The 23,604-nt window shown below is 42.6% G+C and overlaps 3 protein-coding genes across 7 annotated transcripts in view; 1 reads left to right on the top strand and 2 right to left on the bottom strand.

Annotated features, from left to right (window-relative positions):
• Nucleotides 1–557: 557 nt before the first annotated feature.
• Nucleotides 558–14,616, bottom strand: tulp4b (TUB like protein 4b). Of its 3 annotated transcripts, none has more exons than XM_070979174.1 (16): nt 14,523–14,616; nt 13,579–13,863; nt 11,723–11,992; nt 11,098–11,226; nt 10,781–10,942; nt 10,384–10,564; nt 10,186–10,293; nt 9,911–10,077; nt 8,669–8,893; nt 8,281–8,515; nt 7,075–7,198; nt 6,725–6,869; nt 6,383–6,476; nt 6,153–6,296; nt 2,677–6,062; nt 558–2,544 (listed from the first exon to the last, which is right to left on the bottom strand). In XM_070979174.1, the coding sequence occupies exons 2-16, from the start codon at nt 13,594–13,596 to the stop codon at nt 2,428–2,430; spliced, it is 5,505 nt and encodes a 1,834-aa protein (XP_070835275.1). In that variant the 5' UTR covers nt 13,597–13,863; nt 14,523–14,616; the 3' UTR covers nt 558–2,427. The 3 variants fall into 3 exon arrangements, with proteins under 3 accessions (XP_070835275.1, XP_070835276.1, XP_070835277.1); XM_070979175.1 differs by having other exon boundaries at nt 13,579–13,694; nt 14,523–14,589; XM_070979176.1 differs by lacking the exons at nt 10,186–10,293; nt 10,384–10,564; nt 10,781–10,942; ... (2 more) ...; nt 13,579–13,863; nt 14,523–14,616 and having other exon boundaries at nt 8,669–8,861; nt 9,911–10,073.
• Nucleotides 14,617–15,099: 483 nt separating this feature from the next.
• Nucleotides 15,100–17,189, bottom strand: myct1b (myc target 1b). Its single transcript, XM_070979738.1, has 2 exons — nt 17,085–17,189; nt 15,100–16,024 (listed from the first exon to the last, which is right to left on the bottom strand). Exons 1-2 carry the CDS (start codon nt 17,137–17,139, stop codon nt 15,522–15,524), a joined length of 558 nt encoding a protein of 185 aa, XP_070835839.1. The 5' UTR covers nt 17,140–17,189; the 3' UTR covers nt 15,100–15,521.
• A 3,573-nt stretch (nt 17,190–20,762) lies between these two features.
• syne1b (spectrin repeat containing, nuclear envelope 1b) overlaps nt 20,763–23,604 on the top strand; it is a 77,397-nt gene continuing 74,555 nt past the window's right edge. For all 3 annotated transcript variants that reach the window (XM_070979093.1, XM_070979094.1, XM_070979086.1), the window contains exon 1: nt 20,763–20,844. In XM_070979093.1, coding sequence (XP_070835194.1) covers nt 20,778–20,844 — 67 coding nt within the window. In that variant the 5' untranslated portion in view covers nt 20,763–20,777. The remainder of the gene's footprint in view (nt 20,845–23,604) is intronic.

The raw sequence follows: 23,604 nt of genomic DNA, 5'->3' as shown, positions 1-23,604 counted from the left end.
TTAGGCTTTTATGGGTTTTTATGACAATGCTGTGCTTTTCAAATCAGAACTAATTGGTACAGAGGTTTTGATGTAATAACTAATAACTTAGCAATGAAACATTTTACACAACATCAATAGTCATGGCTTCATTTCCCCAAATGTTTGTAAATTTGAAAAAAGAAGAGATTATTTAATATCGATAGAAATTAAATTTAAAGATCCCCTGCACACATGTATTAAGACATATATAAAAACTGTCTTATGCATGACTAAAATAGCTTTTCCCAATTGTAGAGAATATGAATATGCCAGTTTTTTTCATTTCACAAGTTTAACTGCTGGACACAAGATTCTCAGTCTGCATGCACTGGAGGCTTGAGGTTTGTCTAAACTGAATATTGGCATATATATATTGGATATACTGGCACCCAAATTGTTTGGAATGTCATAAATCGTGCTCGTAGGCCCGCCTCTTAAAATCAGATTTCCAGTTAGCGCAGAGAAAATGCACATTTTCATCAATGGATGCGAGAACAGCCTTCAAGTGTCAAACTGCACATTCATCACAGCAAAAACCATTTGGAACAATGTGTTTTTATTAGAGTTTGTCCAGCCTACAGGTCCATGTAAACCTATGGTCATATCGTATTTGTTTCCTTCACAAAATAAGAGAAAAAAAAAATCAGGCAACCAACTTTTCATTCAGCACCTTTGCTGATAACTGACACACGCTGTCGCTGAAGTCTCTGAAGCTGCATTAAATAAAAAGCTGTTAGATGGAAACTCTCAGCACTAAATTTCCCGCCGCCTCTCTCAAAATACTTTCTTCATATACTTTAAAATAACCTTCTGTTAGCAAATGACACATGTCCAGACATTTCCACATTTGTTTCTTTATACATTAGCACCAAATCTACATGAAATTCACTCCTACTTACAGCTAATCGTAACAACTCATGAATATGTTGTATTTAATACCTTTTAAGTTTTTTGCTCTCATTCTTTTTTTCTACAAGTGTTACATCAAAAAAACTCTTGATACTATGTTAAAGCAAAGGTGAAGTACAAAATGACTGAAATTAGCAACATATAAGCACAATTTTCTAAGCATATAATGATGTTCAGTCATTTACTAAACACACTGTGCAAGCAGCTTTGTATTTTCTTTTTGCAAGTACAACATCAGGTCTATGTAGTAGCATTATTGCACACAAGCTCTATCTATCTAAAGCAGCACTGATTTCCAACGAGGCAAACTACTGATGTAGCGGCATCATAAACACCGACTGAAAACAACACAGAGCCAACCAAGTTAGAGATTCACTGAGCGGATCTCGGTGCTTATGCAAATCTTTGATTGTGGGGATCAGACCCTTTTCTACCACCTTCCCTACTAACCTACTGTCAGCCAGACGCATCTGGCTAGTTGGCTGTATTTGGCACACATAAAGTTACTGTTGACCATTAGTGACAATTGTTGAGAGGGGTTTTGGAAAAGAAGAAGAAGATGGAAATTTACACATGAAAAAATTAAAAATACATTGTCGGATCATAACGGCTGAATAATGATTTGCTGTACTGTGGCCAAAAGAATATGATTCACATTTATGTTTATGTTCATTGCACCACTTCATAGAAGTATCATGAGTAGAAAATATACAAACGATGTGCTCAACTCTTCATGTTGCAGAAAATCAATATATTCTTCAATTGCATGTTCAGCAGTTTGATCTTGATTTAGAGGACCTTTAACAAATAGACTAAAAATCCAATCATTGTCCTGAACAAATGTGGTTTGAATGATGAATAAAAATATTTAAAAAACCAAGAACAATTACTTTGATATTCTTCTTCTTCTATTCCTATTTACTTAAAACTGCATGAAAATAGAGCAGTGTTTGAATCAGATATGTTATGACTTGGTCAAAATTTATTGGCAATTTTGAATGCCAACATTGTCAATCCTGCTATGACAAGCATATATGAAATATAGATTAATTTGAAATACTACATTAGCCATTTTTTAGAGAGGGAAGTCTTTGGCACCACATTTGATACTACACCCAAACTGCTTTTAAAATCCATTCCAGCATGTACAGTACTTAGTTTACCTTTCATTTATCCAGGGACGGTGGATATTTTATTTTACTTCACTAAATAACTATTGAATAATAAATAAAATCAGCTTGAGTACATTCAACATATAAACTAGAAATGGTGGAGTAACTGGTTTAGTCTCCACGACCGCTGACCTAGACTGACTTGGCCTTCAACGGACTGACTGTAAATGATCTGCATGTGCAAAACCAACTTGTCTCCTCATCTCCTCTTTAGAACATGAACCACCACAACACTGACATTTTCTCAGCTATAGGCTCACAAGCTGGGGCGTGAGACCATTGTGGCTTCCTTTGAATTAGTCTGCAACAGCACAAAAGAACCATCTCACTTCAGCCTTTGAGTGACATTGGCCAAGGCCACAGCGAATGCCTGCACTGCTGAGAAAGGATACTGGAAATCCAAGATATAGGCATTCCCATCAATTCGCCCAAACTGCATAACCTAAAAAAGACAGACAAGAGGAAGAAAGCATGTAATAACCAAACAACTTTTCAACTAACAGTTCATTTCCATGAACTAAAAGATCGATTAACTAACCAGCTCTCCAGTATTTGGACTTTCTCATCACATTACCTGTCTACCATCCAGCTCAATCTGAAAGTTCTTTGCTGACTCCTGCGTGACTCGTCCTCCAAAGTCAAGCTGGTAGACCTGGGTGGCTTCGTTCCACAATGGCTGTTTATTGGCCATGACATAGACAAAACCTTGGCTTCCCAAACTACGGTCCTCTCTTTCATTTGCCTTGCGGCACTTTATCTCCTCCAGCTCACTTGCCATACGCATGCTGCGCTTGTTCTTCCAGCTCTTCTTACTGCTCTGGTTCTGGTTCATGAGCTCATCGCCGCTAATGAACAGCTCCGGCTCGCTCTCCGAGCTGTCCTGGAACTCATTCGTGGTCCTGCTCATCTTCTTGGTTTTATTGAGTTGCTCTCTCTGACCCTTGGGCTTCTTCTTCTCTCTGCTGCCAAGCCTTGGGCTGGAAATGAGAGTGTTGAAGTCAGAGAGCGCACGCCCTTCCTTTCTGGATTTGCCCTCAGAGACAGTGGGCATATTGGCCTCCTCGGCTCTGCTGTCCAGTCTTTTGCGGCTCTTCTTGTTGAAGCGCTCTGACTCCTGTGGCACAGGGCTTTCATTCAGGGAAGATGGCTCTGGAAAGTTGTTGGCAGACTCTGCTAGATCCTCTGTGGCACTTTTGGAGGGCGGTAGCTCCGTAGGTGGGGGAGGAGGAGGGAGAGGGGGTGGTGGAGGTGGCGCAGTAGGAGGAGGTGGGGATAGAATTGGCTTCTCTAAAATCTGATGAGTTTTGGTAGGGAGGGGAGGCGCTGGGGGGTCTTGCATGGGAGGAGGGCAGGGGTAAGGGTTCCAGGGGTGAAGGCTGACAGGGTGCAGCTGAAGTCCAGCACATGAGCTGGCTCCTGGATACATTGGAGGGAGAGGGCAGCATGCCAAGTTAGCTAGATTTGGAGGATAGCCTGGTGGCAAGACCAAGTTGGGCTCCTGCTGAGCAAAAGGGACGGAAGCAACCACTTCGTTCGGAGAGCACTGTGGTGGGGGGTTCTGTAAGGTCTGAAGAGGAGGACCGCCGTGAGCCACACCTGGAGGAAAAGGCGAGAGGGATATCTGGTAACCTGATGGGAAAGTGAGAGTGCTCGTGCTCGGACTGCTTGGAGGTTTAGTCGTGAGGACAAACGGTAGCTGAGTCATGTCCAAGTGCTGCGCTTGACTGATGATGAGAGGAGGTGGTTTATGAGGTCCCGGTGGAGGAGCTAACATGGTTTGTTCTGGGGTGAGCCAGAACTCCTCTGTGGTGGAGGTGTCCCACTGGTAAGGCGGAGGGCGTTTAACCGTCAAGCTGACGTCACCGAGAGTCAGCTGACGTACGGATTTTTCAAGGTGACACTGCTGATTTAAAGTCTCATCTTCGGTAAAGGCAGAGTTTACATACACTGTTCTGTCCCTGCTGTTATCAACAGCACCCAGCAGACTGTAAGATGACTGAGAGGCCAGGGGTGAGGCACCTTTGGAGTGCACAATAATGGTGCTGTGATGTGCTCCTTTCCCTGGTGGGAAGTCCTGCCTCACCACCGTCCCGCCTGCAATGCCACTGCTTGTAGTTCCGCCACCACTAACACTGACACTGGTGCTGCTGCTGTTGCTGCTGCACTGTGTGCATGTGTACAATGCTGTGGGCACCCTCTGCTGGTAGGTAAGTGCGAGTGCACTGTTTATTTTAGCCTTGGAGGGAAGGGTTCTTGAGCTTTCCATCATCTGTGGCACTTTAAGTCCCACGTCCCTGCGGTCACGACGTAGAGTGGCATGAATCAGACTGCTTTCAATTCTCTGAGTAGGAGGAAGGGTAGTACTTACTTGATTGGCTGGATCAGGGTAAGGAGGAGGGTCCCCACTAGGTATTGAGTATCGAGGGACAGAGAGACGACTCAATGTTGCTGAGCTGTAGGGAAGCTGAATTTTTTTATTGTCAGAGGAGGTGACTTTGAGTGTGGCAGAGCCGTGGACAGCGTATGCATTTTGATTGCGAATGAGGCGCCTGCGTGGCCGACAAACCTCCTCCACATTGCCACTGCTGTCAAAGGTCGTGATCCTTTCATACCCCAGAGGTGTCGGGTACTGTAAAGTGACAGGGTGAAGCAAAAATTCATCCTTCTTGAGGCAGGGGTCTGGTGCCAGGACACTTGGGCTGTCACAGTTTGTGACAAGAGTTTGAGGCGCCGGGGCAGCCGCGGCTGCAGCTGCAGCTGCAGACACTACAGTGCCTGGGTATGGAGGAGGAGGATTAACCTTCCTCATCTGGATCTCCACAGATCCATCCATGTCAGTGAAGGGAGGCAAAGTCCGCGGCAGACTTGGCTTGAGAGTGTGTCCATGGTCCACCCTGTTGAGAACAGGCTCAGTGGTAGGAGGTGGAATTTGAGGCAGAAGATGAATCTGTTGTAAAGAAATGGTTGGATAGCCAGTCGGAGGCGGAGGCAGCGTCATCTGCATCTTCAGCTGCTGCTGCATTTGTTGGTGCTGCCTCTGCATCTGTTGGTGCTGCTGCTGGATCTGCTGGTGCTGCTGCTGGAGCTGCTGCTGCTGCTGTCTCATCTCCTGGATCTGTTGCCGGATTTGCTGCTGCTGCTGTTGCATCTGCTGCTGTTGTTGTTGCATCTGCTCATGCTGCATCTGCATCTGTTGCTGCTGCTGCTGAATCTGATGTTGCTGAAATTGTTGGGGTGTCACCTGCTGTTGATTTTGTTGTATTTGTTGGTGTTGTTGAACCTGGTGTTGCTGATGTTGTTGCTGCTGCTGTTGAAGTAGTGCCTGCTGGTGGTGCAGCTGCTGCAGCTGTTGATGTTGCTGTTGTAACTGCTGTTGTTGTTGCTGCTGTGATTGGGACTGATGATGATGTTGCTGCTGCTGCTGCTGCTGCTGCTGCTGCTGCTGCTGCTGCTGCTGCTGCTGTTGCTGCTGCTGTTGCTGCTGTTGTTGATGATGATGCATTTTCTGCTGCTGCTGTGTCTGCATTTGTTGGGACTGTTTGGACTGCTGTTGGCGTGGCTGCTGTGAATGAGAGCGCTGCAGGTGAGGCTGCGGTGGGAGATGGTGAGGTGGAGGAGGGGGAGGAAGAGTACCAGGAAGAAGAGGACCCATCTCTAGCCCATTGAAGATCACCTGACCAGGGTTTGAGTATCTAGTCGGCACTGGGTACGGTGTTGGAACTGCATCCTGCCCATGATCGCTAACAGGGACAGAAGCTGCTGCTGCTGCAGCTGCAGCTGCTGCAGTGGCTGTAGGGTTGGTAAGGACATCAAGCTGAATATTCTGATTGGCCAGAAGAGACTGAACCAGGCCAATACTCTGAGTTGGAGACATAGCCTGAGCCGGACTGTGGATGGGAGCAATGGGAATGTTGACTGTACAGGGAGGATTGTCTCCTGCCACTCCAGAGGGCCCCATTACTTTAAAAAAAACACAGAGGAGAACTGTGTAAGTGACTTTTAACACATACAAAAACTGAAAATACTGTGCTGTTATTCATTCATACACACCTGGTAAGTCATCCTCATCCTCACTGAACACATTGGGGTTAAACACAGGCAGGCTCATAAAGTCATGGGAAATCTTTCGCACTTCTGGTAGGTAGATTGTCATCTGTCTCGGCTGCAGATGAAGCAGACTTGTCTTGTAGATGACTGAAACACAGAAGAAAGTTATGGTGACTCTTAAATCCATCAGAGCGGTCAATGTGATGTGAAGGAGTGGCTTTTGTGACATTTACCTGCACCAAGATTAGCAGGGAGAAACGAGGCAAGGCCAACAATTTTGAATTTTGTCCCCCAAATGTTGGATGTGACTTGAGCGAGGTAGTTGTGCTTTGAAGGAGAAAATATGGAAATAAAAATGAGAGTGACAAAGAAATGAATTAGGAGCGACCTACAGGTGTGATATATGTTTTTATATTTGTTTTTCATGTTAAAGGAGTAACAAACAGAGGAACATTTTACGTAAGAGAATAATTTAAGTACATGCAGTATATCCCTCTTTTCCCAGATTCACCATTTAAAGATAAAATACCAACGCTGGTACTACAGTATCATTCGTGGATAATGCAGATTCACACCTCTGTGATCCCATCCATGGAGAACTCTCGTCGTGTCAGACTGGGAGAGCGAACTGGAGGCTTCTTTGTTGGTAATCGTGGCGACCGTTGCCCTTCCTGATTGGCGCGTGACAGTTTGGGAGATTTCCTCGAGTCCATGTTTATCCTTGGAAATAAAAGGGTAAATTTTACAATTATTTTTTAACAATTTTTATAATGCAACATTTTCAGTTTAATTAATTCCAGTCATGAACTCAATTAGCAAACAAATGCTACAAAAATATCTGCAAACGCTCTGGGATTCAGGCCTATGTTATGTGTAAAAAACAGGGTTTATTTATGTAATTTCTGACATGTAGAGTTTGGGTGACCTGTTTCCTCGGGATAACTTCGGTGACTTCTTCCCGACCCACTCATCGCTCAACTCAATGTCACTGGAGTCGGAGCAGTTGCAGCTGTCAGTGTATGAGATCATGGGATTCACACACACCTCCTCTGAAAACACAGAAAGGCAAGTTTGAACCGACTCCTCATATGTGCAAATATTAAACTACCTCTGCAAAAAGAGCAATATTAAATGCAAGTAAACATTTAATGGGACCACAGGCTAAATGCAACCACAGTACAGCCAGGTCATAGTACACGCTAACCCCGTAACAAGCCTCAGACTATGTTACATCAGAGAAGAGCAGTCATCACCACAGTCTGCATTCGCTCTTACTCAAGGTGAATGATGTCGCACCACATGAATATGCACGGCATTTTAAAACAGAGCACAAGTTTAAAGAAATGATCCAGGTGCAGATTATCATTTCAACGTGACAAAGAACAAAGATTTCTGACCTTTGGGCCCATCTGCTAACATTAGGAGTCAACTGTTTTTTTCTTCAGCTTCATCTGTGTTTCAAAGCTCATAATCCATTTCAAAGAAAGTTCTGGGAAATACTCCAAATCAATTAAAATAGTCGCTTTTTTGCCATAAGTTAGATGAAAAGAGTAATGATACTCTAATGTCTATGTATTAGATATACAGCTACAGCTAGCAGCCACTTAGCTTAGCATAGCGTAAAGACAAGAAGCAGGGGGAACGGTTAGCCTGCCTCTGTCCAAAATTAAATACACAGTGATACAAAATGGATTTTCCAAGTTGTGTCTCTTGGTGTCCGTCAAATATGTCAAAAAATCTTAGTATCTTAGAGTATTTGTACATGGAGATCCGTCTCTTGTTAAGCAATTTCCCTGTGGGGATCAATAAAGTGTTTCTGAATCTTGTCATTGCAGCTCCACCAACCTTTTACATTTCTGTTTGTGGACAGACTAAACACACAACATGTTAATTAGTCAAATTTAGAGGCGCTGTTGGTGGATTATTTTTTTAACTTTGGACAAGGCTAAGCTAGCTGTTTCCCATTGCTTCCAGTCGTTATGCTAAGTCTCCTGGCTCTGGTCTTACATTTAACATACAGACATAAGAGTGGTGTCATCCATGCTCCACCACTTTGACCATTTTTGGAGTAGCCGGGAGAAACCTGTGGGTGACGTCACCATTTTTTATGCAGTCACTGCTTTAAGCCCACCTGCTTTGCTGTCAGTTTTTGGATCCATAATGACAAACTCGGGCCGCAGTTTACTGATGCGCCTTCCTTTGAGAATAGGCACCAACCCTCCTAAATATTCTAGGTACAGAGTGTAGCAGGGTCCGCCTGCCTCCGGGCTGTCCTCTGCCCTCTTCATGGTGCAGTGGAGCCTCTCATTCCCAGCTGTGGGATAGCTGACAAAGTCACGGATGTTGTTGGGGTCAGGGATTGGGGGCTAGAACAAAGAGAGGAAAGGGCTGTAGACTTACTGGACACTCAAAGGAAAACACATCTCAGTCAGCACTTTTGCGTTATCACAATGCAACAAAGTTCTTAAGAAGCTGCCTGCAACTGTTACTGCACAGCGATTATTTCAGGATCAATGCACCTTGATGGTGGGTATGAAAGCAGTGGTGACGTAAGAGCAGAGCAGCGAGGGCATGTTCAGCTTGCCCACGTCTTTCTCCTCTCGCAGGGCGCTGGCGATGCCCTGCTGACACAGAAGCTGGAGGCTGGCCACCCTGTGCTCCACACGGACCACGTACAGTGCTGGTCCACACGCAAGGAACAGACGAGAGTCTCTGTGACCCCAGCAGATGGTGGTGATGGGTCTCTGGAAAACAGTTATTCACAATCAATTCCTACAGCAAACCACAGTAACACTGATTGGTATTGAGCCCTTCACTCACTCATAACAAGGACATTTCATCACATCTCTTATATGACTGCTGTTAATCTTTTCAGCTGCACTTTAGACACTCAAATGTCTATATATACTGCATATACAGTGTATAATTCATATGCTGTATATTACTCAGTGCACAGTTAATACTGCTCACATTCAAGGACAGTTGTGCACCCTACTGTCTCTAAGCTTTTAGCAATATCAATACCTGATTTGCACTAATATACATTTACAATACACACACAATTTTGTCTATTTTGTCATTTTTATGTCTAGTAGCTGCTTTAATTCTACAATTTCCCTTTGAGGCTAATAACAAAACCTATCTATATATGGGATTGTCAGTTTTCAGTAAGCTGTTGCCCTCATTCCTCTCAGTTTTATATCTGTTCTCTTATTATTTACCCGCTCTTAACTGCGAAGTGCTCCGAGAGTGACTGAAAACACATACTGCTGAGTCCGCCGAGGTGCCACTCTCTGTCTTCGCAAAACTGTTCTGAATAAAGCTTGAAGACTCTTTTAGAAAGGCTAACATTTGAAGGACCTTCTCAGCATTGTTACTCACTACAGTGCCACAAGTGTATTTTAAGTAGCGGTGACTCAAATGGGACTCAGGCCTCTTACAATGGCAATGTTAAAGCTGTCCTGAGGCTGAGAAATATAGCAGATGATAAACAATATATGTATTATCTACTTTTTGTGATCACATTACCATTTAATTCACATTTTAATCACCTTAATAGGCATTAAATTCAAATAATGAGTCAGATTTCTCAAAGAAAGACTTCCCATTGCCTTACAGTCCAGTTTAATTGACACCAAATAGAGAAAAAGATTATTTAAATGCTTAAATACTGAAGGTCTCGTGGTTATTGTGATGTTCATTTTACTCCATTTGTTGTTCTATTTAATCCTCCTGCTTCCCTCAGTGCGTATGGGACTAACCTGTGCCGGTGTTTCCAAAGTGTAGATGTGTTCTCCTTGGACATTATAGAACTTAACAAGGGCGTTCCTCATGATGGAGGCGCAGGCCGACTCGGCAGGAAGCCCGTGTCTCTCCATGCCGGCCACAGCCAGGAGGTCTCCCTGCGAGCACCACTGCGCCTCGACATCTGCGGAGGGAAGGAGTGCAAACACCTCATGTGTTATGGGCCATACGAACCACACAATTCATGAATGTACTTGTGAATGTCACAGTGAAACATGGATTTTTTTTTTACCTTTCAGCCCTGAGCGAATTACAGCAGGAGAGAGGTCATCATAGTTGTTCATTAAACTGATATCTCCTGATAAGAAGGTGACGGTCAACAGAGGCTTGACTCTGCGCACTTGGAGGAACAAAGAAAAGTGCATCAGCTTTCTGCAGCCCACAGAACATGACAAGCTGTCATACGAGCGGCAGGAGAACACGTTTGTACCTAAAGGCAGAATATTGTCATCAGAGTCTGTGTCGCTCTCTGTGCTGTCCTCGACCAGGAAATCAGGGCAGTTCCAGGACATGCTCACGATGCCATCAGACTCGTGTAAGAGGACATGGGCAAGCATTCGTCCGTGACAGTCCATCACTATCACCTGACCGTCTGCTGTACCAAACAAGACCTGAGGGGGCATTGCACATTAAACTTTCATAGATGAAATGCTCTGGAGCATTAAATACTTGCCGGAAAGAGCCGCAAAAAAACCCATTAAACAACATTGCGCTCGAAGCAACAGAACATTACTTCACCCCAGATATAATTTTTCTTACTAAAGATATCTTTTTTTAATGTTTTATCACAGAAAGAAAGTTAAATAATGCAAAAAGACAGTGTGTACCTGTTGATCATCAGGAGTCCAGATGCCACAGGTGATTTGACTCTCCAGGTTAATCTCGGACGACCAGTGTCTTTGTCCGCTGACCGAGCCGACTAACACGAAGCCATCCCGGTACGCGATGAGCGCTTGAGTGCCATCATGTGACCAAGTGAAGTCACTCACCTGGAGGAAAGAAATGTTCAACTTCAAGACATTTGCGTTCGTGTACAGGCCATCAAAACAATTCTACTTCAGATGTCATATAATGTTATGGATAGTCTGTATTTTCAGTGCTCCCATGTCACTCTTTTTTCAGGAGAAAGCAGAAAAAAGCGTACCTGGGCTCCTCTGTCGTTCACTAACTCTACAGACCACCTCCCTTCATACTGGATCCATACAAAAATACCTCCTTCCATATCACAGGTGGCCAGCTTCTGAAAGGGTTCATTCCAACGCACCAAGACAACCTGCAAACACCCAAAAGCACTATTACTATTTTTTGCCAGCACAGGTGGGTTCTGCACAGAGGAGCATTCATGATTAATACACAGTAAGAGCACAATGCTTAAAGAGGCATTTTTCAGTCCACTGCAGCTGGAAGGAGAGTCAGCATACAGAGAAAATACAGACACAACGCAGATGTTATCTGAATCTGTGAACTGGAAGACAGAACGTATTACAGTGAATGTGATGCACATATCTTATTTTTCTCATCTGATTTATATTGCATACAACAGAGGCAAGGAAACATTGTTTAGTGCATATATGTGATATTTTCTACACCACATTTTAATACTGAATGCACATTTTTTGTCTCAGTATGTTAATGTGCCTTTAGGTCAACGGTATGCCAGTAATTGTAAGCTGTATTTTTATTTTACCTTTGTTTACTTCATGGTTATTGATGCACTGAACTCTTGATTTAACCTATCTATAGCACTCTTGGTAAAGTAAAGACCACACCTCACTGTTGTGTCCTCGCAGGTTAAAATTGATTCTCTGTGGTGTAGTTCTGTCCCTCCTGCAGTGACTCGATGTAAACGTCACGCCAACAACTCCTCTCCCGTTCCCTGTGGCGAGCCAGCCCTCCTCATAGTACCGTCTCCGGCACACCGGCTTGTCTTTTTCGCTCTTGGGGACCCGGCCTTTCCATGAAAGGCAGAGGATGTTGGAGTCGCTGCAGAGGATGGGACCATGTTCCACGGCAGCCAACATCCCTACTGAGTGACCAGGCTGGGAGGTAAAGCACAGGAAGAGGCAAGTTGAAGTTGAAGCGCACAACTTTTTTCACCTTATTATAAAATCAGATTCAATGTGCATTATCGGTTTGTGTCCCTCTGTGAGCACACATTTACTTAAAACTGGCTTTTTGTTTTGGGTCGTACACTGTAGGAGTGGTCAGCAGGAAGCTGGGTTGTGGTTACTCAGGGAATCCATGAGCAACAACAATGCAGACAAGCTTTATGAGAAGATGTGCAGTGAAACAAACCATTAAATAGCTGGGATTGAAAGTTCATTTTGGGGCTGTGGTGAGATTATTCTGTCAATTACTGCTTTCAAGGTCAAGAATGAACTTTGAATTTTAGCTTTTAAGCCATTGTGGATGAGAAGCCCTTAAAAAAACAATAAAAACTTCCAAGTGGGCAAACTCTGATGCAACAGACAGGGTCAAGAACAGCCACTAAATGGACCTTTTGGTGAGACTGTTCTGTCAATAAATGAAATACTCGGGTTATCAAGACAAGGCTCATCAAGACGAATGAATGTGATCAAGTGAAGAGCATGAAGGTGGCTTCAACTTTAAAATTCTGTTGCCTAATGGAAACTCCACCCTAAAAGAAGACCCATCAATAACATAATAATACATAGGCAACACCTACAGCGGGCGTCACTTTACTGGGCTGCTTCACAGGCATCAAATTTGTGACTGAAGCAAGTTAGAGATGATCCATCCAAATGAGCTTCCTTTGAGCGAACAGACCTCGCAACAGTGAATCACTAAATGTGCCCTTAAACCAGTGCAATCACCATGGCTGCTGCTCATAGTGTTCTAGCTGTTGTTCTATTATTCACTGTGTATGGAGCGGCTCCAGATGACATCACCACGGCAGTCTGTCTTCTATTTGTGCAGATCATAGACTGAATATAATTTCAACAGTCCATGCTACAGATTCACAATATTTGCAGTGGAACAAGGTTAATTTCCCAATAAAAATGTTGCACACATACTCGCTGTTAACTAGCTGCTTATTAGAATGCATAATAGAAGCAAACTGGCTCTTTATTAGTCACTATAAAGCACTTATTGTTCTGGATGACCATATTCTAACACTACTAATTAAGAGTTTTCCCTCAATAATCTCCTAATTACTCCTAAGTGGTGGTAAGTATGGAAGCTGTTGTACATTAATTACAATTTTAATTTATCCTAACCCCAGAATAAGGCACTAATAAGTGCTTTATAATGACTAATAAAGAGCCAATATGCTACTAATAAGCAACTAGTAATGGTGAATATGTGTACCTTTATATAAGGTGTGACCAAAATATTTACTGTAAGGGTTTGTCCATGTACACATAACCCTTTGGCATATATCTTTGTCATATTATTCCTGTGTAAGTAGTCAATAGTCAAACCCAGGACTCCTCTACAATTAGAAATCAAGGTCTGTGAATCTGAATAATCTTTGGCTGCACAGTATGAGTGCATACTGACTGGCACACTGGTAAAGATTGTATAATAATGTTTTAGAAAACGGCCAAGCAACCTGGAAAATGACTGCAAGATTAGTCTCTAATATGAGCGAAATTCGACATACCTCATAGTTCCTGGGCATGTTGAGTCAAAATTCCTCCATTGAAGGTGTCCATATTTCCATTCAGATGATGCACTGAAGGGTAATGGCTGCTCTGCTCTTGGTGCTTGCAACAAAATCTAAGGGGAAGTAAAACGCATCATACAGCCAGATGTTGTCCACCTTTACATTCACTTAAATGAAGCAGCTCTGCACTTCAGAGTTGGCCGTGCAATGATGGTGAGGGTTCTTTGATGGCAGTGGCCCACCCCATGCCTTCCTCGTGTGGCTCTGGAGAGTTGTGTAATCCTGTTGCAATGAAGAAGATGTGGGGGGGAAAAAAAGACGAATAAAAACACCTTTATTCAGCAAGCAAGATAATCTAAGGGAGAGACAGAGAGAGAGGTGGCTCTTGCTTAAAATAGCCGCGTTGTCATTCAGTGCATCAACCTTGAAATTCACAGTTTTTCTCAGTCTCTATGCAACAGCAACACTGCATTGGAGATCAGTGCACTAGGCAGTCTCCATGGGTACTGATACTGTCCGTTCTTCCTATTTTACGTCAAACACCGGAGCAGCAAGGCAAGGATGTGAACTCCTGCAGTCCAATTTCCACATGAAAAAAGACCACTAACCAATTCTAACACAGATAATAAAGGATGAAATAGTAAGATTTCAATCAAAACATCGGTTAAAAACAATTTCCCTCTTCCTTTGAAGACTGTAGATTAACAGCATCCAGTAAAAGTCGAAGTATAAATACGGATCATCTCCTCTGTGAAGGTCTCTCACTATATTCCACATTACATGCGCTACATCTCTCATTCACAGGCGTCTTGTAGCCCCTCTGACCGCATGCAGCAGTCTGAATTAGACAATGCTGACGAGACCAATGAGCTGCGGTGGAGGAGAAAGAATTGTTCTCATCAGAGAGGTTAAATGTTCAAACATGATGCAGCTGTACGTACCTGACACGACTGTAACAGCGTTAATCCGGAGGCAGTCGGCGCACAGTGCGGTCGTGCTGCCAGGCGCTGTTCCGCTGGCGCACTTCGGGGTTGTGGCTTTAAAACGGGTTGCCATGAGGCAGGTAGCACGGAAAATAGACCCCGAACATCAAGTCTAGTTAAAACGACAGCGCCTATACAGCTAATAAGCCTGTCAAAAATCACTGAAGGCAAGTATGTACAGTTTAACCAAAAATCTGTACATTTTCATATCGAGTCTGGTCCACGGGCTATTATAATCAATATAGGATTCATTGCTGCACCTCAAAAGGGGGTTTCTTTCATAATGGCAACCTCACACGGCGCACCCCATCTTTGCACTGCAAGTTGAAGTGACACAAGACCTTGATGTGATGACCGACTGTCCTACCTTGCTGCCAGAGTGTTAATTATTATTAATTATAATTATTAGGTAACTGATTGCCCAATAAATTTCCTCCATTTCACATAAGAAGCCTGTGACATCAGATTCACTCATGTTATATAAATAAACTGATTTCTGTTCCGTTTTTCTGCACAAAGCCACAAGAACTGGAATAAAATCATCATTAAATCTTTATTGTGATACTGGATAATATAACTATCTAGCACACAGTGTTTCCCTCAGCTTCATGTCATCAGAGAGAAATCCACCTTCAGACTCTCTTTGCCACCAGTGTCTCGATACTGGTGGACTACATCACGACCCATGAGATGCTCGGCAATGGTCACAAGCAACTGTATTAGAACTGCAACAATTAGATGATTAATCATTTGAGTTATTCGTCGAGCTCGTTCCATCTTCTCCAGTGTTAGCATGCTGCTTGCCTCTTTTTTTCACGTCATTGTAAATTGAATATGTTTGGGTTTTGGACAAAACAAAACATTGACCCTCACAAAGAGTCCAACACAGGCAGAAAGTCCCGTCCAATCACACAAAGTTCCCCTTTTTCAGTTCTTGTGGCATTTATGAAGACAGATTCATGTGCAAGTCTCTTCAAAGGCATGGATGACACTGTCGTACGCAGGAGGGGGTGTCTGCGAGGGGAGGAAACCCTTAAGTCCATTGCTGCCCAACCAGAAGGAATGTCTCTTGTTTGGCACGAGGGATGCTGAATCCAATGAGTTTGAAGCTGCTGTGTCCTCAGGTGTGGTGAGCTGAGTGTCTTCTCCCATGTCCAGGCTAGGCCTGTTTCTCTTGGCCAGTGGGCGAAAGGTGGAGGTCTCCACACCGGGCTTACTCCCCAGAGGGCCCACTGGCTCCAGAGAGGGCTGTCTGTAGACGCTGAGAAAAGTGCTTCTGTAGAGACCCAGCTGGCCGCTCATGGGGTTGTTTGCTTGTGAAGTGCCAGATCTCTTTTTAGAGCGCCTGGTGATCCTGGCGGTGGCTGTGCGCCTGGATGCCCAGGTCAAAAGGACGTAGACCAAAGCACCCAGCAGCAGGCCCACAAGCACAGATAAACAGAAGGCTAGAATCATATCGCCTGAAAAGGGAAAGAATCAATGCGGGGTGTCAGAAAAGGGGAAGCACTGAGGGACCGAATAATGGTTGGAAATGTTTAGTGGAATGTGAGGCAGGATGCACTGTGTTGTTCTAAAAATGGGATTAAATGATTTCCCAGGACTCAGCTGCATTTCAAGTTAGAAATAAAATGTTCTTAGCACAGAGAAAGAGCAGTTTCATCGGTAAGAGTACATCTCATATGTGGCAGGTTTGTTTCAGGGAGTTTAGTTCTGTCTATTGATTTTTTATTGCTGGACGCTGCTATACTGGGAGTGTTATATAAAATCTTACATCATACCTGCGTGTGGGTTCACTGTCTATGTATCACTGTGTCGAAGCACAAACTGACAATATTGTTGGTTTGAGGCATGAAAGAAAGAACTTTTTATCATTTGATTGTCACGTTGTTCCTGAAATGATGATGTACCGTGCTGTAAATGGGTACTGACTAAAAGGGTTTCCTGAGTTTTGCACAAAATGTTGTTCAAGCACCTTTTCACAAGGCAATTCAAATATAAATAGAAAGATATAAAAGAAAAACAAGGAATTCATAAGAATAAATCAAATAGAAGATAAGAAATAAGATACTTAGCATAAAACAGAAGACCCAGAGGGAGAAAAACTTACAGTGCAATGACAGGTAGAAATAAATAACTACAAATGTAACTTAATTAAAGACAAACAGGACGGTTTTAAGCTGTCATTTAAAAGAACTGATAGTTGTTTTCTGGAAATTTGTTCCAAATATATGACTCATACTGACTGTTTTGACAGGATGGTGTATTTTGTAATTTCAACTTAATATATTTTGGACCCAAACTTATTCATTCAGGACCCTTTTCTGATTTTCTGAATGCAGAGACATCACTCTGAAAGTAATGTTCGGGGGATAAAACTATTTTCTAAGAGGAAATAGAATTTGTTGAGTCAGTTGAGGAACTATCACATCTGCATTTTACAATACAGCACGCTACTCTGACATGGCAGCTTTGGGAAATGCTTCCTCAATCGTCACAAGAAACAAATACAGATACACTCACCAAGATTAAATGATTTCAGTATCTCCAAAAAGGGATGTGTTTCATTATGGGCCATAATTCCACCATAAACTGATGTGAGACTCCACACTGACTGCGAGCAGACAGACGAACACTAAGCTTTTTCCAAGACAGGCTTTTTGCCTTTTTTCCTCTGCGGTGTTTGGCGGAAACGTTGCTGTCATGCTTCCTTCCCTCTCTGGCTTTAAAATTAGCAAATGCATTGCTTATCTGTGAGGGACATAACACTGGGAAGCAGGGTTGTTTCCTTTTGCATCATTTCCTTACGATCAATACTTTTCAACAATGGCTTTATTGGCTTGAGTAGAGGCATGTTTCTTGTGTTGCTGTACAGGTTCTTGATACTGTACGGTTAAATAAAAAGAAATCATGACCATTAAAAAAACTACTTCTGACTTAAAAGGTATTGGCAGTGTTTCCCAAGGGTGTTAACAAGGTTCTGGATAAGCTCAAGTATGAAAATGTAACCATCCACTAGAGAGCCTGCAAGCTATCAGGCTCGCAGTCTCTGCAGGGATTTCCTTCAATTGTTGCGCTGTTCCCCATTCACTTCTGCCCTTAGAGTCTCCGGCCTGACGTTACCACAAGACAGCCCTCTGCAACCCAACAGCTGATACAATATACATACAGCTATTCCCTTTCCACGAATTAATCAAATATTTACACATCTTCATAAACATAAGCTCTTTTCTAGGATTGATTTTTCTACAAATTCAGAAGAAAGAGAGGAAGGGTTTTATATCCTCCTGACTCTGTGGAGGACATATGTAAACCTGAATATCTCCCACCCACTGTATACTACTGAATTAACTCCTTTTGCTATCTACAGAGAACATTTAGGGCTTTTCAATGATACCAAACATGAAGGGGTGGGGCTGTGGTACCTTTCATTTTTTCAGGAATATGGCATTCATCAGTACGAGCGCATTTTATGGGCATAGGAAAAGTAAGTGCATAATATTTTTTATTGAGCAAATTTTGGCTTGAAATGTTGGCATATTTTATGTCTTAACAACACGTTAAAACATTGTCTGAATTATTTTAAGTGTTGAAGCATAATATCTAAGTGTTTAAAAAAAAATTCCACAGTCTAATTACCTTACAGAGATTGGGGAATTAAAAAAAAAAAATGTGATTGGACAATATTTTTTTTCCTGGTGGTTAGGAGGATATGAAGAAAACTGGAGAAATTTAGTTAAGATGTTCATGTGGCAAAGCAGTCCAGCAGGTGGCGCTACAGCACTTGCAATGAAGATTCATTTGGGGAACTGCAGCCATGATCTGCACTGAGCAATACAGCAGCGGGGAGTTTGTATGCTGTATTGATCCAGCTGCAGGCTTAACTGGCCTGCATTTGAGTTGAGTTATTGAAGTTTTCTAATTCACAAGTGTGGGGTAGCAGTTTTAAAACTTAAAGTTAATCTCAGGAGTTTTAAACTGCAAGTTTGTTTTGAACTAACAAGGAAGTCAAAGTAGTTTTCAGTAAAACTTCTTGGTTTTCTGTAATAATCTTAGACTTACTCAGTGCTGTGTGCTTTCGTGAGCTGGCCTGTAAAGGTTATTATCACTGGCTTTTAGCAAATACTACAAATTTCATTATGATATTGAATTTGTGCTTTATCTGCAGGAGCATCAGGGCCATGTATGATTGAGTTCAGAAGCAAATAAATGAAGGTTGCAATAAACATCACAATTTTAGACTACTGACCTTTTCAGAATCATAATCAGAATTTTGAAATCTTGAAAACTTTTTTTTTTTGGGTACCATTTATTATTACAGTCCACTGCCTGTCTTTTGCATGTCAGAAAATGAGAAACGCCTGACCTTTTATTAAAAACCTACTCATATTCATAATTGTAGACTTACTGACCTATTTTTTAAATGGAGAAGCACGTGGCCCTCAATGACCTCATGTTAATGATTAACAAATGGATTGCAGACTAATTAAATTAAATTAGACGTAGCTAAAAGACGAAAAAAGTATTATGCATGAGGAAGATTTCCCACAACCTGCATCTCCATACCTGATCAATAAAATATTAGTAAACAGTCAATTAACCATTACTCAAGCCATTATTCACAGCTCATTTCATTCTAGGATATTTTCATGACGTTGTCTGTAAATGTCATCATGAACTCATATTCAAGCGCCTCACAGAAAACCTCGGGAGGTGTGGGGAGAGATACCCGGAATTCCTCTCTGCTCAACCGAAGAATGAGCCCCTTTGTCCCCTAAAATCGAGCAGGACAGGATCGGGACCACACATTCTCCGACCCCCTCCTCCTTCACTTGGCGCAGCACGGTGCCAGCCATCAGCGTGCCGCCGCGGTTCTTCTTCGTCTTCTACTTCTTCAACTTCTTTTTCTTCTTCTTCTTCTTCTTCTTCTTTTGTGGCTACAAACTTCACGCTTTACGCCACCATGTTTCATTTCCACCGTTACCATTGGCAACAAGGAAACACACAGACACTTCCCCCGTGAAGTTATCATGCTCTGCGGTCCTGAAGGTGGTAAGATGAAATCTCACTTTGCGTGCCATTGATAGCGTTGTGTCGGCCTGTCGGTTGTTAGGCTCCTGTTTACGTAAGCGCTGACTTTTATTTGAGTATATTTGACGCTTTCAAGCTAGCTCACCTCTGAGTTTGTGCTGTTTAAGTAACTTCCTCTCGGGCTGAACTGGCGCTAATGTCAGCTACGCTCCTGCTCCCACACCATTCAAACGCAGACTTTGTTTGATAGCCTCTAGTTAACTTTATGATAATTTAAATGCGTTACTGTAAAGAAACGGCTGGAGGCAAGCGGTTATGCCCTGCTAGCTAACGTTGACATTCATTTTGGCTAATTCAGATATTTTCACTCTCACCAGTTTAACTTCCCTTTTGACTGTCCTTAAAGTTGTAATGTATGCAGGAAGAAGAAATACATTTTCATTCGCTTTTCTACGTAGATATTCTCTATTTTACTATATTGTATGGCTGGTGTCCAGCCATTTGCCTCTTTATAACAACTTGTATTATGTTTATTCATCTGTCATCTTCGTGCCTATATCTGTGTCTATATCTGTGCCTTCCTGTTAATTTCTTGAAGTAAAAATGCCTTGTCTCTGTCACCATATTTGGTCAATATAGTTGATTCTGAATCTGCAAAAACGATTTTGTCACAGGAGGAAAAGTGCAGGTGTTACTAGTAACATTAACATGTGAGCCAGCATGCACACAGCAATGACCCTGGACCTGAAGCAGCTGAATTGAATGCAGACATCATTCATTTTGTTACTTTCATTTGTGCTTTTCCTGTTGCAACATGTCAAAATGTGGTATTCAACATGAGCATGTATGTACTAACAAGAAAAGAAGTTAGTTGGACCCTAAAGGACGCCTGCAAACCAGTGTAGTAAATTCATTGCTTGACAATACTTTGGCCTCATCTTAACGTGCTTCTCTTTCGCAGGCAATGAATGGAAGAAGTGCTTCTATTGGACAGTAAACCTGCTTGTCCCTGCATGAAACCTGAGATTCAATTGGACCTGGTCCTGCAGTGAAACTAGAAAGCGAGAGACAGAGGAGCAGAGAGAGGGAGGGGCAGAGGGGATGTCCCACTCGGGACAGTTCTGAAGGATCTTCTGCTCGCAGCATCAGTGACCCACCTTGTCATCAAAGCTGCGGCGAGACGACATGGCCTCTCCAAGGCACTTGGGGCGAGCGTCTGTGGACATCGCTAATGTGATGCAAAAACTGCAGGGTAAGTGTCATTCTTTTGCTCAGCTGGCTTACGGACAAAACACTCTCTCCTCCTGCGCTGCTGCACAGTAATATTGTGCTGATTCAATGCCTGGGCTGCATGCCCATCTGAAGTTTGCCAGCTTTTGCAAGGCGGGATGCTCATATACACATGCTTACACACACACACACCCACACACACACTTACTCACATAGGAACATGTAGGCATACAGTTGGAAAACTTATCATTAAAATGAAACAATTCCCCTTATTGTTTACTAGGATTATGATATTAGGTCCCTCATTTTTTGCATCATGTGTTGTTGGAAAGGAGTGGAGTGATAACATTCACAAAAATGCAATGACATTGTGTTTTTAAGACTTAAATGAAATGTTCTTGAGCATGCAGCCTTTGTGAACATAATACAATTATATATGACATCATTTTGTGAATGTACACATAGTCTCTTTTGTTACCAGGTTTATTTTTGACAAGCTAGTGCATAATCTTATTTGGAATAATAAGAAACTTAATGGTAATTCTTGTGATATCTTGTGACCACACCACAAAAAGGCATACTACTTTGTATGGCAGCCTAGATAAGGTAATTAAGAAGTTATTTAGAAGAAGATGATTTTATTCAGTGAATACTGTGAAATTCCTAATCTCAACATCTGTCTTCACGTCTTAAAATCAGATTTTCTGTCGAGATTAGTAACATGAGTTTGTTGCAAAATCGCATGTATTTTCATATCATTGCATTATTCAAGCAGCATCCTGCATACAGGAAAAAGAAGTCAGTACCTCTTGAACACAGTTCATTTTGTCCAGGAATACACATCATTGCCCTTTGATCACTTCTGAGAAAATTAGTTTTCATCTGAGTCTCGGGTTAAATGTTAGCATCTTAATTTCATTCTTTCTTTTTAAGGCAGGCCAGGGATCATCAGGAACATTTAATCTGGTCTGCGTCCTGACATGGGACACTAAGTCACAACAACTGTGGCTTCATGAATGCACAGACAATGCACTGAACGAGACTAAAACCTGACACCCTTTCTGCCCTTGGAAAGAGAATCGATCGATAGCGGGAGTCTCTTTTTGTTGGTGTCCCCCTTTTGTTACAAGGGCATTAGGCCACTACCATCACGACACAAGTCTGCTCGATTCTGGCGTCCGCTTCGGTTCAGTTTGGGTGTGTTTCTGCGTCTACAGTTTACCAAGAAATTAGCATTTGTCCTCATTGACATACCAGGGAAATTTACATGTTATGGCTTGTTACCATAGCAACTGTTATGAAACATTAGTGTGTGGTTTTGCCAGTGCTGCTCAGTTCCTGCTCTAGTGATGCTTGATTTCCTGTGCAGTGCAAAGCTATTTTCATTCAGTTGTTATCAGTATGTATTCTAAGCACAGTGAGAGTGAAATGCGTCATGACAGAGGACACCTGCAAGTTGGGTGTTATGCTCTGACAGAAAGAAATATATAAGCTTGATCAGAGTGAATTAAAGCAAGCAGATAAAAAGTAGATATTTCCTCTTGATAATGGTGTATCGTGTGAGTGACAAACAGAAACTAAGCCTCTTCTGATCAAACTTCAATATGAAATTCTAAGATAATAAGAGAAACACAAAGAAATGTGATTAAATATACCTTCCATAAAAAATCAGTACAATTAGGTACCTTTAATCTGTTGTGGAGGAAATTCCCCTGAACAGTGCACAAATGGCATAATCTGCAATGCAAAGTGCCAGCCGCCGTGGCGTGTTTCATGTCAGGAAGTGGAATTTATTGTCAGGTCACATCTGGTAGACGTTATTGTGCCAGTGGTTTTAGGTGCTCTGCAGATGACGAGCAGCAAGGTAGTCTGGGCTTTTTTTGCTGTTAATCACACACGGCTTCCTGTCATTAAAGGCATCCTGCAGGGAGGTTCGCTTCAGACACACTTTGGCTTGAGCAGCGGTCCATCTGGTTGGATGAATTATTGACACCAGCAGATATGCGGTCTTTTGAATACACACTCTCTTAGTAGTGTTGAGTGTAGTAGTCCACATTGAGTATTAAAAGAAATGTGTCAGGAAACCCCCTGAACGTATGAACGACCAATCAACCAACCAAATACTTGCTTCAACATGTTGCTGTTGTCATGCTATAGTAGCGTATGTCTGGTGGATTTCAGTGATAAGAGCATAGTTTAGCAACACCTCGCAACCTTAAATGCCCTCAGGGTACAGCTGATAACTCGTTAGTTTCCTGGAGAGGTGTGCATGACAAGCAAGCTACTCTCCTTATGCCTGGCCACTTGTGGGTTTCTTGCGGGTTTCACTCTTGAGACCGTGTGTCAAACAGGATATGAAGAAACACAGCTGGTGGAGGCTTTGTGGTGACATCTCGAGTATTTGTTTCAGCCCTTAAAGTTATTCTTTTTGGTAAAACGCCTTCCTCCAGTGAACATGCAGCCAGTAAAACGAGCTTTATTGTAAAAGGTCACAAGCTTAAACACTGGGAACCGCTGTGGTGGAGCACACCCATTGTTTCACCAAGGGGGTGGAGTAGTTACGTCAGAGCTGGAGTAAAAGCAAGTACAAGAAAGACAAGTGTGCATGTTGTCAGCTGTAAGAGATGCTCCTACTCTACAGTGTCAGTAACAGCTGCCAGGGACGCACAGCCATCACGCTGATATGATCTCATGAACAGAGAGCCTAGTTCCTAATCCACACTAAGCCAAGCCGCCTTAGACCATACTGAACACTTATTATTGCAAAGGGGAGTGGTTTAAA

This window comes from Chaetodon trifascialis, chromosome 14 (assembly GCF_039877785.1).
Source record: "Chaetodon trifascialis isolate fChaTrf1 chromosome 14, fChaTrf1.hap1, whole genome shotgun sequence".
In the NCBI taxonomy this organism is placed as follows: Eukaryota; Metazoa; Chordata; class Actinopteri; order Chaetodontiformes; family Chaetodontidae; genus Chaetodon; species Chaetodon trifascialis.
Note: the sequence above shows the minus strand (reverse complement) of the source record. Positions and strands in the feature narration are given on the sequence as shown.